Consider the following 18,893-nt stretch of genomic DNA (forward strand, 5'->3'; position numbering starts at 1 on the left):
CTTAAAAAGCTATTATAGTATTGTACATTGTTAAAAGGATCCATAGAAGGGAACATTATAGGTAAGTAGCTTTTTTTACACATTCTGTATTGTGACAAACGTCTTCAGAATTAGCAATATTATAGTTCGTCCCATCCCTCAACTCAACATATTTGCCAGTTTCCCATTTGGAAAAGCTAACTTTATTTTGTAGCTTCTTTTGTCCTAAGCACAAACTCTACACTTTATTAAATGCGGTTTCACGTCCTATACCAGTATTCCATGAAGCCTGGTATTATGGTCTGACACAAGTGCCACTTTTGAGCGGTTGAGAGTCCATTCATGATGTGTACGGGACAGGCCTGACAAGTAACTGGTCATTATCTGTGACTCTGCCTTCTCTGTCCCTCCTGCTGTGCAAACCACTCAAAAATATATTATTAAAACCAGGAGATGACAAGATGGAGAAGACTGCTTATGATAGATTTATTATAGACCCACGGATACAGAAATACTGAACTAGACTAACCCGGCACAGTGGCTGAGTGGCTAACACCTCCACAGCAAGAAGACTCCCGGGCAGGCTTCCCCCATCAGCCCACAAAAACATTCACAATAGGTAAAGTCCTCCAGCCTAGTCCTGACGAGACATGGGACAATAGTGAAATTTGGTGTTGTGATTATATTGGCCAGAATAATTGTGATTAACGATTATGTCATCATAATTATTCAAGTTGCTGACAGTTTAAAAGTGTTATGGATATGAATACTTATCGTTTTAATATAATTAATATTTATATTTAAACAATGTAGTCTTAAGGCTTAAGATCTGGACATGGGTCCTCTGGTGCGGCACTGCAGTGTGTTGTCTGACACTTGAAACTCAATATTCCCCACCCTTAATTAGTGGTGAAGAATAAGTGAGTTCCTCTGGCCAGGACTCAAAATTCAATAAAAACTCAACGGGTTAAAATGAAATGTCTGTGCTATGCTCCACACTCTCCTTGTAACTGTCCTTTGGTCACGTAAATTGGTTTTATTGAGCTGCACTTAAAGCTGCCTAACACCTTGTCTCTACCCTTCACAATGTTAAAGCTATTGACAAAATGTTTCCTGGACTGACTTGCCATAAAGAGTGCGTTAGCATGTAGCTTCAGGCTTGTTTTCTCAATATGTAGCCATCTTTATGTCTAAGCAATTAGTCACACGAGTCCACTTGAGTCCGTCCTTGTAGCTGCTAAATGCCACTCTCGGCTGGCCCTGACTCCTGACTTGTGAATCGGCACGTCTCTTATGCCGTTTCCACTGAGTGCTTTGCCTGGAAGAGGGCCACTGATAGCTTTAATCTGAATGTATTAAAGGTTTTCACAGATGACTCTAAACACAGTGAAACATCTACTAGTTCTACTCTGTCCATTAGCTTACTCTGCCTAATCTTGGATTTCAGTTTCCCGTCAAAGGCGCCATTTTGAATGCTTTTTCCCTTTCTAAAGTCGATACATGATTTTGTTTTGAAATGCAATGGAAAAAGTCCTAATTCACTTTGAAACCAGATAGTTTCAAGTGTGAAATGATCCAGCAGAACTTGGTATTGCAATAGGCATGGTAAGATTATTTGTATAGCACGATTTGGTACACAAAGGGCTTTACAGGATAAGACAGACATTAAAATCACAATACAAACAAATCAAAACATAAATAATCATCACAAAATTAACATGAAACGAAAAGATTGCAGATTAAAAACTTTCCTGAATACAAAAAATAATATGGTTGCTCTGCTAATTGTTTTGTCCATGTGGCTGACACTGTTATCCATGTCTTCATCGCATACATATATAAAGTGTTTTTCCCTGTCTAAAGCATCACAGCTTTGTCCCATCCTCTCCTCCTCATAAGACATCGTACCTTCTCCTCTGTGCTCTGAAAAGACAGGAGGACGCAGAAACATCCCACCTCAATGTCACCAGTCCTGTTTTCACATTATGCGAAGTCCCATGTGTATTTTTACATGCATCAAATTGTGACATTGCCTGTAAACCTTTGAAAAGTTTCTACATTTCACTTTTTTGGGCAATACTGTACTTATTATATTCCTTGAAACTACTTTAAACCTACTGTATAACTATTAAATTTAAATGTCACTGATATAGGGTCTGTCACCAGCTTGTCTACAGATGCTATTGCTTTGCCTTCTATGTTCCACAGTATGACATTAAACTTGGTGAGCATGTAAGTAATAAAAATACCTTGTTGAATGTATGTAAATTAAATGCATAGATTGTATAAAGAATAGGATTAAGGGAGAGTATCATAGCAACCAAAGAGCCAATCCAGAGCCAGGCTGTTGAAGGTAACGCCCCTTCCCAGTTGTTTAGCAACACTGTCACTCAAACCTGTTGCTAACGCTAGCGAGAGCGACCTTGGGGAAAAAAGTTGCTTGATTTGAATGTTAATATCTTGCTTTACAGACATAATAACGACATAAAGATACCAGGTCAACACGAACATTTTAAGACCAAAGTTATAACCTTACTGCAGTTACAGAGAGAGGGGTGACAGTTTTTCAATAGAAAGTGAAATGGAGCCAGTCGATGGAGCCAGAAGCGTGCCCATACTCACTTGTTATTTGGACTAACACGGCGACTAGCAAGTTAGCTATATCCATTTCTTTATACAATCTATGGTTAAATGTCATATTCAGTAACATCACATTACGTTATACAAATACATATACATATACATACACCAGCATAAAATTTATATTAAATGTATGATGGCTCTATTATAACTTTGTTAAATGCACCGATCTGACTCACTTGCTGTATTGATCACCTGTCTGTGGCCCTCAAATATGTTTCTATATGCGGCCCTCAGTGAAAAAAATATTCAGTGTTGCTCTTGCATGATAAAGTCTATACTTTTGAGATTGACAGACCAGCCAAAGATTGTCTTAAGAATGATGGTTATCACATGTGAGCAGTCCAAATCAATCCAAAGGCAAAAACAGTTTATTTTGCCTTGTCTACCCTGCTTTATACCCAAACTTTGAAGGATAGCTGGCACCAACCACTCACAACAGTTTAAAAATAACAGCCAGTAGAAATTGAATGGAAGAAAAGAGTCTGAGCTGCTTATAATCAAAAGAAAATTTATTGCACGCTTGTTGGTAACATTTTCAAAATACAATCTTTAAAAGAAAAAGTTCTCCCTCTGGTGGGATTTTCATCATTACTCCTCACATCTTAAGAGTCCACTTCAAACCGCACTTCGGATCAGTCCTCTTTGGTCTACTCATCCTGAATGTTTTCCCCTTTTTCTCTTTTATGAGCCTTTTGATGCTGCTTTTCACTTGAGGAATCTCTTTTTTTTAAGACTTTTTGGCAAGTTTTCAGTAACATTTCGAAGTCCTATCGTTGCTTTCTCAAATTGAAAGTCTCCCACTGTTTCTTCAACAGGCTTTTAACGTCACTGCCTTTGTTCTCCCTCCATCTGACACTCAGCGCCTCAAACTCAAACTGCTTTATTCTGTTTGAGGTCTTTCAGTTTTTGACCAAGCTACAAATCAGATTTCTTTGTCCATTTTTTCCCGTTGTACCTCCCTACTCTCCACTTTTGTGATGGTTACATTTTTTCTTCATCATCTTTATGAACTCATACATAGGGCTAAAATATAGTGCAGTCTCAGTTTGATAAATCATTTATGTTTAATATCTTTATACTGTCAGTTAGGAGGTAAATAATGCTATCTATTGCTTCTGAGAATTCACACTTTACTGTGATTGGTCATATCCACCTGCCACTCACTCAAGACTGTTGGAGCTCGAATAGTGGGTGAGAAAAAGTGCCTGTTTAATGCAGTTCTGTGCTCTATTTCATATTTTTAAAATTACAAATCAATTCACAGTACATTTTAAATATGACCTGCAGCATTAACATTTATGAGAACATACAACAACAACAACAATTCACTTTGTATTGTTCTTAAAATATTCATCCGTATTAATCCGTTCTACATGATCCTGTTTTTTGTTTTTTTTTTTTTTTGTTTTTTTTTTTTTGTTTTTTTTGTTTTTTTTAAATTTATATTTCTATTGTGTCCATAAACCAAGATATGAACATTATTAACAGACCAATCAGGTAACTTCTTTCCCACAGAACACTCCCTCTAGTGTCAGGTTTGATTGACAGCGTTGCTAAGTGCCCGCTCCCTGCTAAACCAGTGGGCGGGAACTTTGAAGAGCCTCACTCCAGATTGGCTCTTTAGTTGCTATGATACTCGCGGTCTGAGTTCTAAATATGGAACTCAGCTCAAAATTTGCCCCTATAACTGCTACCCTCGATGAGCATCATTTGACTGGAGTCGGGGGACTATGGGTGATGTCACGTTCCCTTAGTCCACTTCTTTATACAGTCTATGTGTTGACGGGATAATTTTGTCAGCAAAGTAAATGAACTAAATATGTTTACAAACTTTATTAAAAATAGTGTCATTTACTGCAGTGTTTTCAGTTTTGAGCTGTTGCAGTTACCATCACTTTTTGCTAAAACCATCGTCCTGTCCTGAATATGTTCTCACTCTTGTCCCTGGGTGGCTCTTGAATCAATATCAGCACAAGTGAAATCGATGAGTGTTAATGTAATATGAGCTCTGAGTCACTGACCTGTGTCTAATTAAATGGCTCTTCTGGTTCTTAACGGCGCAGTCAATAGAGCAGTACATTTCCACCGTTGCCATAGAGGTGTAGTACTAAAACTTGAATGAAGCTAGTACTGCGTAGTATTGACAGCTTTTTTCCCGTATGTAATAAATCAACAAATAGCCCAAACAAATGCCCAGTATGCTTAAACTGTACTAATATTTCAATTGATCGTTATAACTTTTAAATAGTTGAGGTTAAGCCTTTTTGCGAATATTTGTGTAATATAAAAAAGTACAGATCCAGATATTAGATTATATGAACAATAGTATCAAATAGTATTCATTAGAGCAAGTATCCGTAATGAAAAAACAGGATAAAATCGGTCTTGTACTGAATGAAAAAGTTTTACAATGATCTAGAATAAAATCAAAACTGGTTTAAGACCACATAAAATAGTACAAATAAAACACCCCTAAACTCTGACAAGGAAGCTGTCAGATCTCATAACTTAATAAAAATAAATAAATGTGCCACAAATAAACAAAATGATGTGTGTAAAATGTGGACTGCTAAACATCAGGTCTCTTTCCTCCAAATCTCTTTTAATAAATGAACTAATTGGCGACCTTAATATTGATCTGTTAGCCCTAACTGAAACATGGCTTCGGGAAAATGATTATGTTAGACTAAACGAATCTACACCATCAAGTCACATGAACTTTCAGAGTGCCCGGAGCACAGGTCGAGGTGGTGGTGTGGCCGTCATCTCTCATTCCAGTCTAATTCTCAGCCCCAAACCCAACTATACATACCTCTCCTTTGAAAGCCTCGCACTCTCTATTACATGCCCCAATTGGAAAAACCAAAAAGCTGTTTTATTTATAATAATTTATCGACCTCCTGGTCCATATGCCAACTTCCTGACAGAGTTTTCTGATTTCATTTCAAGTTTAGGTTTGAACTGGGTAAGGATTGTTATAGTTGGAGATTTCAACATACATGTTGATAACGGCAGTGATTGCCTCAGTAATGCTTTTGGCGCGCTCCTGGATGGGAGTGTGAATAAGCCGACTCACTGTCACAATCACACTCTAGATCTCGTTCTAACCTATCGTATTGAGATTAATGATCTAATTGTCCTTCCTCAAAACCCTACACTCTCTGACCATTTCTTAATTACCTTTCAATTTATACTAAAAGACTATCCAGTCCCACAGAAAAAAACTATAATGAAAAGAACATTATCAGATAATTTGGTTACAGTGTTTAAAGAAATTATTGAGCCATTACTAAAAGATATCTCATGTGACAATGAAAATAATTTTAATCCAATTGTCACTGATCAATTGGTTGACAGAACAATGCTGACCTTAAAATCTGTTCTCGATGATGTAGCTCCGCTAAAACAGAAAAGCATTAAACCAAGACCTCCGGCTCCGTGGTACACGTTACAGCTCAGGACACTCAAACAACATGTAAGACGCACAGAGAAGCTTTGGCGCCGCTCGCGCTCTGAGCAGTCTCTGAAGGCATGGAAGCTCTGCCTGCTCACTTATAAGGCCGCTCTGCGGAAAGCCCGAACCAGTTTCTATCCAAATCTAATAGAAGTAAACAAAAATAACCCCAGATTTCTGTTCAGCACTGTAGCCAGGCTGACAAACTCCCACACTGCTAATGAGTCTCTTATCCCCTCGAACATTAGTTGTGATGACTTTCTTCAATTCTTCGATTACAAAATTACAACCATTAGAGACAAAATCAACAAAGCTACTCTAAAAATCAGCTCTGAGCTAATCCAGTCTGTAATACCAATATCCCACATAGATCCTCTAATAATATTAGATAAATTTACTCCTGTTGATGAGGTGGAGATTACCTCAGCCATCATGTCGTCCAAACCATCAACCTGTATGCTCGACCCTATTCCAATCAGACTCCTCAAAGAAACTCTCCCCCTAATAATAGATTCCATCCATAACATAATAAATATGTCGTTAGAAAATGGCTATGTTCCTCAGTCCTTTAAGTATGCTGTGATTAAACCCCTTTTGAAAAAACCTAACCTAAATCCTGATGAACTAGCCAACTACAGACCTATCTCTAATCTTCCCTTCCTCTCAGAAATTCTAGAACAAGTGGTGGTGAAACAGCTCTGCCGCCACCTGCAGGACAATAATATATTTGAAAAATTTCAATCTGGATTCAGAGCTCACCACAGCACAGAGACTGCACTGCTTAAAGTAACAAATGACTTACTACTAGCTGCAGATAACTGGCTGGCTTCAGTCCTGGTCCTACTGGACCTCAGTGCAGCGTTTGACACCATTGATCACAACATTCTACTGCAGAGGTTAGAATGTGACATTGGAATCAGAGGGACTGCCCTCAAATGGTTTAAATCCTATCTATCAGATAGGTACCAGTTTGTTAGTATAAACCAGAGCGCCTGTGGTGTTCCACAAGGATCTGTGCTTGGTCCAATCCTATTTACTCTGCATATGTTGCCATTGGGTAACATTATCAGAAAACATGGCATTAATTTTCACTGCTACGCTGATGACACTCAGCTGTGCTTATCAATGAAACCAAATCAGACTGATCAAATAGATAAACTCAGTGCCTGTGTGAAGGACATCAAAACCTGGATGACCTTGAATTACCTGCTCTTAAATCCTTAAAAAACAGAGGTCATTGTCGTTGGTCCCAAAGGTCAAAGAGATTCTCTGTCGGACCAGATAATCTCACTCGACAATGTGAGTATAGCTTCTAGCCCTACTGTAAAAAATCTTGGAGTCCTATTTGATCAAAATCTCTCATTCACAGCCCATATAAACATAGCTTGTAAAACCGCATACTTTCACCTGCGAAATATAACTAAAATTAGAAATATTTTACCTAAAAACGATGCTGAAAAACTCATCCATGCATTTGTTACTTCCAGACTTGATTTGCCATTGTCCCGTACCAGCCAAACAGAGCACTCCGCTCTCAGAATGCAGGACTATTAGTGGTTCCTAGAGTGTCCAAAAGTACAGTGGGAGGGAGAGCATTCAGTTACCAAGCTCCTGTGCTATGGAATCAACTCCCTGCTGATGTTAAACAGGCCCCCACAGTCTCTGTATTTAAGACCAGGCTTAAAACCTTCCTCTTCGGTATAGCTTATGACCAGGTTACTTAGTGAGGGAGTTAGGGAGTGACATTAAAACCTGGGATAAAACAGGCTGCAGTAGGAGATAACTAGCTGGGGGAAGTATGGCAACCTGAGCACTATCCTCTGCTTTGTCCTATTTTCTCATCAGCAATGCTATTCACATGTTGTCCCCTGTCCCACTCCCCCTGTGGAGTGTAACTCTTTCAGATGCCCCGATGACAGCTGGACTCTCTCCTCCTCCACCCGCCTCCCTCCTCCTCGCCTGGCCCTCCTCCGCCCCCCTCCCTCCTCCTCGCCTGGCCTATTTTTCTTGTTTTGTCTTATTTTTCCTGTTGTTTGATTTTCCTGGTTGTTTTTGTGTGTAGGCAGCACGGTGGCTGAGTGGCAACACTCATGCCTCACAGCAGAAGGTTTGGTTGGATCCCCGGGTCGCCCAGGCCTTTCTGTGTGGAGTTTTGCATGTTTCTCCCCGTGTCTGGATGGGTTTCCTCCGGGTACTCCGGTTTCCCCCATCAACCAAAACATGAACACCCTTCGAGACAACTGTTGTTGTGATTTTGGGCGTTACAAAAATAAAATGAATTGAATTGAATTGAATCATTGTTGTTCCTTATTATCGAAATCAAGTTTGAAATGTTTGTTTTGTTATAACACTACTTCTATGAAGTGTTATTATGCACAATCAAACTTTTTTGTAGTTGTTCACTCCAAATTTTTTGGGGTCAATATTTATCATATGTACATTTGTACCACAGGGAAATTTTTGGTTATTTTTTGACTATATGATTAGTATTAGTTTGCATCTGTAATGATTCATAGAAATGATTAATTCAGCCTTCTACGGGTCAAATCAGTGTTTCACTCCTATTTATTTATTGCAGTTTCTGATTTTTAACAGTATTGTAGATTTAGAATAGTTTTTGTGGTTTAAATCTGCTCTTGGGTTAATGTGTCAGTGGCATACATTACACTCAGTATCATCATTTATATTTACTTCAGATTTACTTCAAATGTCGAACTTCAAAATATGTTATCATGACAGGCCTTTCTCAGTGTTTATGTAGTTTGTGAATCTCTGACAGTCCACTTATGTTTGTATTTTTTCCAGTCTTCGGCCAAGAGCCTGCGTGCCACCATTGGAGATGCGTTTGAGCGCTTGCACCGGTTCCTTCGTGAGCGTCAGAAGAGCATGCTGGAGGAGCTGGAGATGGACACCGCCCGTAAACTGGCCGATATTGAACATAAAATCCAACGCTACAGCCAACAGCTCCGGGACGTCAAAGAGGGAATACAGATCCTACAGGAGAGACTCAACGAGACTGGGAGACATGAGTTTTTAGAGGGGGTCGCAGTCACTTCAGAGAGGTACTAAATGACATTATTACAGTTTATTATGGTATGTTTTATCAATTGTACGTTGTAAGTTGGAAGGGTTTTGGGTTGGAATGAATACAGTGGCGGAGGGGGTTCTGAAATGTACCAAGCGGGTTTATAATGCAGCGGGGTTGTAAAAAAACTCTTAAAACTATGCATCAAACAATAGACCCATACTATTCTTTTACATGTTACGTTAAATCATTTATTTCAAGTAAAAATGTTCAATTCAATGCATAATTTACGTCTAAAAATCAGCTGATCTTCTGGGCCACATGGGAAGAGTCGTCCACTGACAGCTCATCAGAGAGCGGCAGCAGAGTCAGTTTGTGCCGGACGGGAGAGATGCGAGAGCGGAGTACATCTCTCCCGTCTGGCATCAAACTAGACCTGCACATAGGCTCTGCCACTCAATGTCCAGTCTTGCAATACAATGAACATGTAACTCCATGCAAAAAAATGTATATATGTTTATGAATAATTAGTTCATTTATAGTTTATTTCAAATCTGTGTAATTCATAGCGGCGGCGTAGCTGTGGTTACGTGCTTGCTCAAAATCTGATTATGAACAGATTTTTGGAGTTACTAAGACTACAAAAATGACAGGTGAGCGGCAAAATCATCTAATTTCTTTCTGCTCATGGTCCCTCTGAATACTCACATCAGAATGTATGTCACTTAAGTAATTTTTAAAGTCCAGGAATCAAATCGAATTCTAATCAGATTTTGGTGGGTGTGTGGTGTGGTGTGTGTGGTGTGTGTGGTGTGTGTGGTGTGTGTGGTGAGTGTGGTGTGTGTGGTGAGTGTGTTGTGTGTGGTGAGTGTGGTGAGTGGTGTGTAAACATAGCAGTTGACTTATTAGATAAACAAATCTGAGTTCGGCCATATTAATGTTTGTTAAAAAGTTCCAAATATGTAAGTGTCCCATAAGATAAGCAAATTTTTCCTTCTTTAGCGTATTACCTTTTGGAGCTAGTTTTACTGAGACTGATTTGACCAAAAATAACCCACATCCCCAACTTTAAAATGTATTGTTTCTTACCAAAGTGCTATCAAACTGTTGCTACTACAGCGAGAGAGTTGTGCAAAGTGGTTCATTGCAACTACTTAAACGTAACTTGTGTATTTAAATAGTTCTTTTAATCTAATTTGAGACTACAGCTGCACCATTATCAAGGATACAGCAGCAGTGACAGTCAACCTGTTTGCTACTGTAGTGTAATAGTCACCATTGGCTCATAATGTGACAGCCGCACTCCAAATGTTTTAAAAGCTGATAATTCCATTGGAGAAAGCGCATGTTTTGTTAATCCCTGAGCAGATGGTCCGTTAGGCCTGAACCAAACCAGCTGTCTCTAATCTGAGCATTTTAAAGCATGATTTAATTGAACAGTTAATATGTTGGAGTAATGAGGCAGCAAACCACATTAGTCTCACAGATTAGGAACTTGCAATATGTTTCAGTACTTAGCTCAGTGTATGGAGAGTGCAAGTGAAAATATGTGGCAGATATGGTTATGGAAGACTCATTGTAATAGGAGAGAGTGCTGTAAAACTGGGTTATAAAATTGTGTTTAAAAGATCTTAACTACATTATGAAGGCTTGAATCAAGGCTCATTATCATATATTGTGTATTACTATCCAATAAAGGCACAATATGTAACTTTTCCGGTGTAGGGTATTTGCTTATTTCCATGGAGATGTCATTGCTTTGATTGCTGATGTTCCACAGTATGGCAATCGATATATCTATCTTCATGGAAACAAGCAGGTGTCACCACCGGGCCACACTATATCTGTGGAGAGGCAAGCACGCCCAGGAAGAATGCATATTTTTCATGGTATTTTTTAGAGGTGAAACACCTGCAATTGAATAAATGCAAGTTAGGAAATATGCTTAACTACTACACTACTGTGGAAATTTCCCTCCATGGAGGCAAGCAGGTGGCAGACCCCAATATGTCCTGCTTTATGTAAAAATAAACCAGATTAAACTGCTAACACTGTGTTTACACTTCTATAAATAAGTTTTAAAATGCATGTGCACTGTCCAGAATGCTGATTTTAGAAACTCAAATTATAAATCTAATCCTAATGCAATATTAGTAGAAAAATTGCACTTATATGCAATACAAGTATGTTTCCAAAATAGTTCACCTCATTCACCTCATTTTTATTAATGATTATCGCTTGTTTATTATCCAACCGTTTTCTTATTGAACCAAGATATTTTTCATATTCATAAGCTTTTAGCGTTGCAGACTTGTCCATTATGATAAATACGTCTATAGTTCTGTCTTGTTGTGGCTATACTCTGCGGATTATAAAAATGTTTCCACTGGATCATATTGTAACTGTAGTGGACAAGCCTCTAACCCTTTGGTCCTAATTCATTTATCACCACTGATGGGAATTCATTTATCAATTTGTCAGTGTTTTAACATCAATATCTGCAGTTTTCAAAGACCCACATCAAAATGTATTACTCAGAATCTAGACTGAGGGGACATGAGACTCAAACTGTTTGTAAAAAGCAGCTAATTGGATTCTGACTTTGTATTGATCTGTTTTTCTGTTCCAGGATCAAGGGAAAGATACATGAGACCAATCTGACGTATGAGGACTTCCCGACATCCAAATACATGGGGCCCTTACAGTACACTATATGGAAATCTCTGTTTCAAGATGTATCACCAGGTATGTGACCTTGTGTTCAGACTTAAATGCAGAGATGTTACTGAAAATTTGCTAGTGTCTGTGGAGAGTCTTTTTTCATTTTCACCAGTCAGAGTAACAGAAACATCATTGGAATTTAGATTTTTCCGCTCTGAACATGTGTCATAGTGTGAACCCATGGAGAGCTTCAATATCTAAGCAAATCAAATTGCAATCAAAAGACAGTTTTGTAGCTGTAACAACTGTAATCATTTCTATTAAATGAGGAAACATGTGTTTTCCAAAGTCATAAAGTAACACACAAGAAACTTAATATTGTTTTAACGATGTTATTTATCTTAAATTAACTGTGTGAATGTGTTTTGTGAGCAATCTGTGGTGGTTAGTAAGACTGCACAGATGGCTATCACTTATTTCTAGTGGCTACAGAAGTAGTTTGTCATTACCAAGCAGTGGCAGCTCCTGTAAGGAGTCAACTGTTATATATAGCCCACTGAAATATGTAATGATGCCCAATACTACTGATATTAGCACAGAACCATGTCCATCCTTAGACAACAGTAAAGTGCTTTTAAACCACATATACTTTTAAAACCATTCTTTTTTTAATTTAGCTTTGGGCTTATTCAAACTTAAGTGTTTCCACATAGACTAGGCACAATTGATTTGAATGATTTAATTATCTTATATATATAATATATAAATTTCATCTGTTGTCTGTATTTGGTTTTTAAGCTGTCATTTTTGCCCATTATAGTTACTTAAACGTTTATGATAATAAGGTGCCCTGTACAGTAAAGTGTGATTTTGTGATGCCAACATATAGTACACATTGTTTTTAGACTGTGATGAATTTTACTCTCTGTTAATGAGAATGATACACTGCAACTAGCCTCCCTCCATGTTCTCCTATATATAGACTCCAGACTACAAGTGCTAAATGATTCTTATTATCACATCCGCCCTCAGCACGACCATGTTTTAAAACCAGTGTAGACTAATCCAGGCTTGCTTTAGGTCTGACACTTGGGAGATATTTCTTCTGCTTTCACTGGCTGAGAAATGGCTGAGAGCTGCAGGGTAGAGATGCCCTTCTGTGGTGTAGACCCAGGAGGTTACTTTGCCTCTCTTCTCTCTTTCTCATCCCACGTTACTTAATATTTTTCGAAGAAGAATTTTATGCCCCCCTCCATTCAATCAATTCTTTAATATTAGCCTGCCCACTGCTAGCTGCTGAGGGGAGCTGTGACAGAGTTTTGGCCTCCCTTGACTGTCTGCCAAATGGAACAATTGCCTACGATCTGACAGAGGCTGTTGCCAGAGCCTTAACAAAGACATTCCTCCCATCATCTTTCATTCTTCATCGTGAGCGGTCTCCTATGGGCTCCAAGCAATAACAGCAGAATCTCTTCATTTTCTACGCTTATAGCTTTTAGTTTACGAGGAATGTATTCAAAAAAGTTGTTTCTAAGTAAGAATAGAGAAGGAGGGCTGAGTGATAAGGCAAAAAAATATGATTCAAGACTATTTTTCCCCTCACATTGTAAAATTGTAAATGATTTGAATATTGATTTCATGAACATAAACAAGACATTTTTAATCATTTAACACAAAATTGCCCAATTTCCTCCTCCAAAGTTTGAACTCCGCTCCTACTGACAGAGGATAGGCTGCAGTTTTGTCAATTTCAAAAGACCCAAGACCCTGAACAGAGTCTTTTAAACACATCTAATCACAATACTTGTCAGAAAAATGCAAATTGGATTTCCAAAATTGTGCAGCCCAAACCAGAGCAATTAATTACTTGAATACCACTTCAGACTTCAGATGTCAGAATTGCGAAACTTTCTGCTAACTGCTAATGTTGTGCAAAGTTACATTTAGCCTTGTTAGTCACTTTCAGGGATCACCATAGCAACTTATCTCCCCATTGGTCTTTTCCTTTGCATCTTCTAACACTATTTTTTATGAGCCCAGCGATAACTGGCATCTCTTCTCCTCTGCCTAACCCTCTCCACTCATAACTGCTGTATATGCCTGCTTGATTTGTCGTCCTGCACAAAGAGCCACTCAAGTTATGAAATTTTAATGAGGCCATTGTAACAAACACGGGAGATGTCATTGAGCGGAGGTGGTATTGTCCTGCCCACTGGCCCGCTGCCATCCTACCTCCTCTCGCTCTTGCCTGATAAAAATACACAGGATCCAGTGAGATGCCCTTTACTCAGGCTGTTTGCGGGAACACTGGAAAGTACAGCTTGTTATTGTGGCGGCAGATCCTCTCTGCTTTTGAATGACAATGTAACAATTCTCAAGGATGTCTTTAGGTGCATGGGGAGCTAGCCTGGCAAACCAGTCTCTCATACTTTCTGTTTGGGATAGGAATATTGACCACTATAAAATTTGGGGACGATCCAGTCACAGTGCTTTATTTGTAGCATGTGTCTCTCATGTGCAGAAGACATCTCCTCTCAAATATACTCATTATTCAGAATAAAATGTAGAATTTGAAGAAATTTTACACGTTATGCCAAATATACTTTAAAAATATACATTATGTGAAATATATTTGAAGTATATATTTAAATGAACAAAACATAGGGAGTATAACATAAAATAAAATCCATTGATACATTTCCTTCTGCTTATCCGGGGCCAGGGCTCCCAAACTTCCCTAACCCCAAACACTTCCTCCAGCTCCTCCGGTCGTACTCCAAGGGCCTTCCCCAGGGCCTCCTCCCGGTGGGACAAGCCCGGAATACCTCCCTAGGAAGGTGTCCAAGAAGTATCAGATACCCGAGCCACTTCAGCTGGCTCCTCTCAGCGGCTCTACTCCGAGCTTCTTTAGCGATATGGTGATAAAAAAAACAGTGAAGACTCAAAAACAAATATTTAAACACAATAACTTGACCAACTGTAGACACATAAACCAAAACTATTCGACTGCTCGGTCACAGTCAACCCAGCAATCACTCAACCTTCCCTCACAAGCAGCATTCTTTCCACATTCATGTAATAAAATTAATCAATTATACAAAATGCAAACATATTCATATTTTTAGTTACTTACAGTTGAATATATTTTATCACACTGGTAATTTTTTTTTTCTTTTTGCCTTCGCAGTGCCGGCCGCATTGACCCTTGACCCCATCACGGCTCACCAAAGACTGATTCTGTCGGACGACTGCACCATCGTGGCCTACGGGAACCTGCACCCTCAGCCTCTGCAGGACTCCCCCCGACGCTTCGATGTGGAGGTGTCTGTCCTGGGAGCGGAGGGCTTTAACTCGGGCGTGCACTACTGGGAGGTCATGGTGTCCGAGAAGACCCAGTGGATGATAGGCGTGGCTAACGAAATGGTCAGCCGCAAAGGGAGCATTCAAATCCAGCCGAGCAGAGGGTTTTACTGTATCGTGATGCATGATGGGAACCAGTACAGCGCCTGCACAGAGCCATGGACACGGCTCAATGTGAAGTCCAAGCTAGAGAAAGTCGGAGTCTACCTGGACTATCCAAAGGGACTACTCATCTTCTACAACGCCGATGATATGTCCTGGCTTTACACCTACCGAGAGAAATTCCCAGCTAAAGTCTTCCCCTACTTTAGCCCCGGCCAGAGCCACGCCAATGGAAAAAACGTACAGCCTCTACGAATCAATACAGTTCGTCTTTAATCGTGAAACAAACTGGTAATATATAGAGGTAGTCCTGAGAATTCACAGGACGAATCAAAATGTGTAATTGGGTGTTCCTTTTGATTTTGGTGTTCAAAGTTGTGCGTCATGTTGCTATTCGATCCTGTGCTCTTGTTTTGTTTGTGATTTAAATCAGATGGACTTAAATGGCCTGGAAACTTAATTAATTTATTCTGAAGCTGCAAACAAAAATACACAAAAGGTGGACAGGCCTTTCCCTCTGGAGTCATGTTGTGCTGATGTGATAAGAACGATGGTAATGGCTTTGGCTGTTAATTTAATTTTGTTGCATAATTAGTATTATTAATATTGAAAAAAGTGAATCAGTTCAAACATGTCTGATTAGTAGATGATAAGGAGTACTACCAGGATCAGTTGGTACTACAATAGGTTCATTTATAATTTCTTAATATATATTGTCATGCGTCAGTTCCTCAAATTTAAATGCAATATAATTTACATTGAATTAAAATTGTGCAGTGTAACATTTCTGGTAAAGGTTATTACTTTGCCTAGAATGTTCCACAGAATTTGTATTATTTTATTTAATTATAGCTGTTTTATTGCTCAAAATACATGAAAATCATGAAGTCTAGCTGGCAGCTCTCCACAGATCTGGCCTGTCCTGGTGCCACCTGCTTATTTCCCATAAAGATAAATACGTTTAGAGTAATACTGTGAATCATTCCAGGCTAAGCAATAACATCTCCAATGAGACAAGGAACTGGTGGACCCGCCCCCAAAAAGGACGCATTGATAGTGCACCTTGGAGGAAAAAAGTAATTGTAAAGATAAATGGAAACTATGTCTTCAGCACTCACCAAACTAAACCCATTCTGAACCTACATATTGTTTTCTCCAGTAGGAATGACTCCATAAGTCTGGGAAGTGTTGAAACCCAGTCTTGCACAGTTCCAGAGGTATCACCACTCCCTTTTTCCGATCTTCCCAAATTTCTTATCTGACTCGGACAATGCGATCTCCGGCCCCCTCTCTGTGCTGTACAGTCGCCTTATCTGTTTGTGGAATGTGATGGCTCTCAACTCCTTTTGGTGGACTCCCTAACAAAAAAAAAAAGAACAGGCCTGGATCTATCTGCACTTTTTACCCAGATTAAGATGTCAAGTCAGTTCCCTCCTTTACAAAACATCCAACAGCTTTTCCATGTCACCTATAGACGACGTAATATAAGGACTATAGTATATTCTCATTTCTGTCCACTGCCGGTTTAATTGGAGGTAAAGAATGTGTCGAAATGCTGCTAGAGGAGGTGATGGGACCTGCATGTTTGTACATATGAGTGTGTAGGAGGAAGAGGTCGAGTTATGTTGGGTTATGGTCATGTTTCTGCTAATTAATTCTGAGTGTACATAATGTTTTAGTTAAAGGTTTTATTTCCATTACATAGCCACATGAGATGCAATACAAATTTGAGCCCTGGCTACATGTATATACGGGTTATTGTGCAACTAGTTCTTACAGGTGTACTAGAATGTTCCACAGTATGGTATTAAATTAATCAAACTTCTTGTGCAAATTGTCAATTGGTAGTAGAAAGTAGAAATGCTTTCTTCAAACGAATCATGTATTGTTTTATACATATTTTTTTTAAATCCCTACTACTAAATCCCTCCTTACAGGCAGGACTAGAAGCACTCCGCTGCCACAAAAGTACTTCATACAGTGATCCATGTACATGTAGCTGGGTCATGTTAGCCAGATATTTCTGCATATAAATAGTGCTAATGAATGTTCTTGTGATCAAGTTTTTATTTTGTTAAATCAAATTGATTTTCGGGGTAAATGGCAATAATTAAAGTTGCACAATGTAACATTTCTGGTTGAGGGATATGCCACTTACTTAATGACTGTCTCCATGGAAGTGTCATTGCTTTGCCTGACATTAACTTGTCTATCGTGCATTTATTGAATAAAAAAAAAAAAAGCGCATTCTTACCATGGGAAGGGTTGCCTCTCCACAGATCTGACTGGTTAGCTGTCACTTCCTGCTCGTCCCTCTGGAGATTAGATTAATGGCATGTTTTGGAACATTCCAAACACAACAGTAACAGCTCCATGGAGGCAAGCACATGCACGACCCTTCCCCAGAAAAGTTGCATAGTGCAGCTTTAAGTCAAATGTAGTTGGATTTACATCATGTTCGTGCTTTTTACTTTATATCTTTCACATTCCTCCAGTGTTGTAAAAGAAACCACTAATCATTCCAGCTCAATCGTAGATTTAGATCATTTTGCCCCACGTGCCTCTTGTTTTTTGTTTTTTTTTGTTTTTTTTAGCTGCTCACGACCCTGCTAAGGTCTTACTAAGTCCACTTTTCAGAGGCTGCTGTCTTAACTAAAAATGAAGCCACGTGTTTGAACTTGTAGCTAAATGTGATGGTTTAATTCTCGTGTCATTAATCTCCTCCTGCCCCTAAAGCACATTTTACTGTTGCAGAAAGTGGGACCTCCAGAAATCAGGTGTAGACCTAGATTCACAATGCCCGTTTCTTTATATTCATATGTAATTTGTCTTTGTTAAATATAGTAATTGGGACAGCGAATGCCCTTATTTTATGGGATATTAATTATGCACAATATCTATGTCAAAGCGTTTTCAAATTACTGTTTAAGTTGCACATTTTCTACAGAATGTTATTAAAGGTGCACTGTGTGAGAGGTGCACTGGAATGGTGAAGAAAGTGAAGAGAACGCACCTGTGATTTGGTAGTTTAGGGGTAAATGCTCAATGCAAGTTACCAAGGCAACAATACTGTAAGAAACCTGGATTACTGACCCCTTGAGGTTGGAGTTTGTATCTTTGATCCTATCACAATTGTACAGGAGAGCGATTCCAGGCTTGATCAAATTATTGACTTAATTTATCTCAAATCAGTACTAACATGAGTTGAATAATTGTGTTGACCAACCAATGCTGATGAAATATTTGTTGAAAAAATGCTTTACGATGGAAGATTTTGTAAAGGAAATTTGAAGAAGTTTTGACAATCAGGATATCCAACTGCTTTGTTTTGTTTAGTTTTTTTTAATTAATTTGAATGTTTGCTTGTATAAGACTCACCTGGTTGGGTTTTGTATTGTAAGTATTTAAAAATTAGCTGGTGTGCTGCCCAAGGACTTGATCTTAAAGAGATTGCAGAGACAGCGGGTATGTGTGTTACTGTTATCTGGTGATGGAAATAGTGCTTACATAATATTAACTATGACACTTTTAATGATTCTGATGATTGTGTTCAGTGTGTGGACTCACTCTGGTGTGCCTGCTGCTGGAGGCTTGTGGGAAATGTTTTAAATGTACAATAAATGACAAATGATAAAAGTTGCACGTCTCTGGAATATTTTTTTCTGGTGC

The 18,893-nt window shown here is 38.9% G+C and overlaps 1 protein-coding gene across 1 annotated transcript in view; it reads left to right on the forward strand.

The window, feature by feature from the left end:
- trim62.1 (tripartite motif containing 62, tandem duplicate 1) overlaps positions 1 to 18,860 on the forward strand; it is a 60,529-nt gene extending 41,669 nt beyond the window's left edge. The window contains exons 4-6 of the mRNA XM_033966708.2: positions 8,882 to 9,138; positions 11,731 to 11,846; positions 14,950 to 18,860. Of these exons, the coding sequence (XP_033822599.1) occupies positions 8,882 to 9,138; positions 11,731 to 11,846; positions 14,950 to 15,500 (924 nt within the window). The 3' untranslated portion in view covers positions 15,501 to 18,860. The remainder of the gene's footprint in view (positions 1 to 8,881; positions 9,139 to 11,730; positions 11,847 to 14,949) is intronic.
- The last annotated feature ends 33 nt before the right edge of the window (positions 18,861 to 18,893 follow it).

This window comes from Periophthalmus magnuspinnatus, chromosome 5 (genome assembly GCF_009829125.3).
Source record: "Periophthalmus magnuspinnatus isolate fPerMag1 chromosome 5, fPerMag1.2.pri, whole genome shotgun sequence".
NCBI classification, from domain to species: Eukaryota; Metazoa; Chordata; class Actinopteri; order Gobiiformes; family Gobiidae; genus Periophthalmus; species Periophthalmus magnuspinnatus.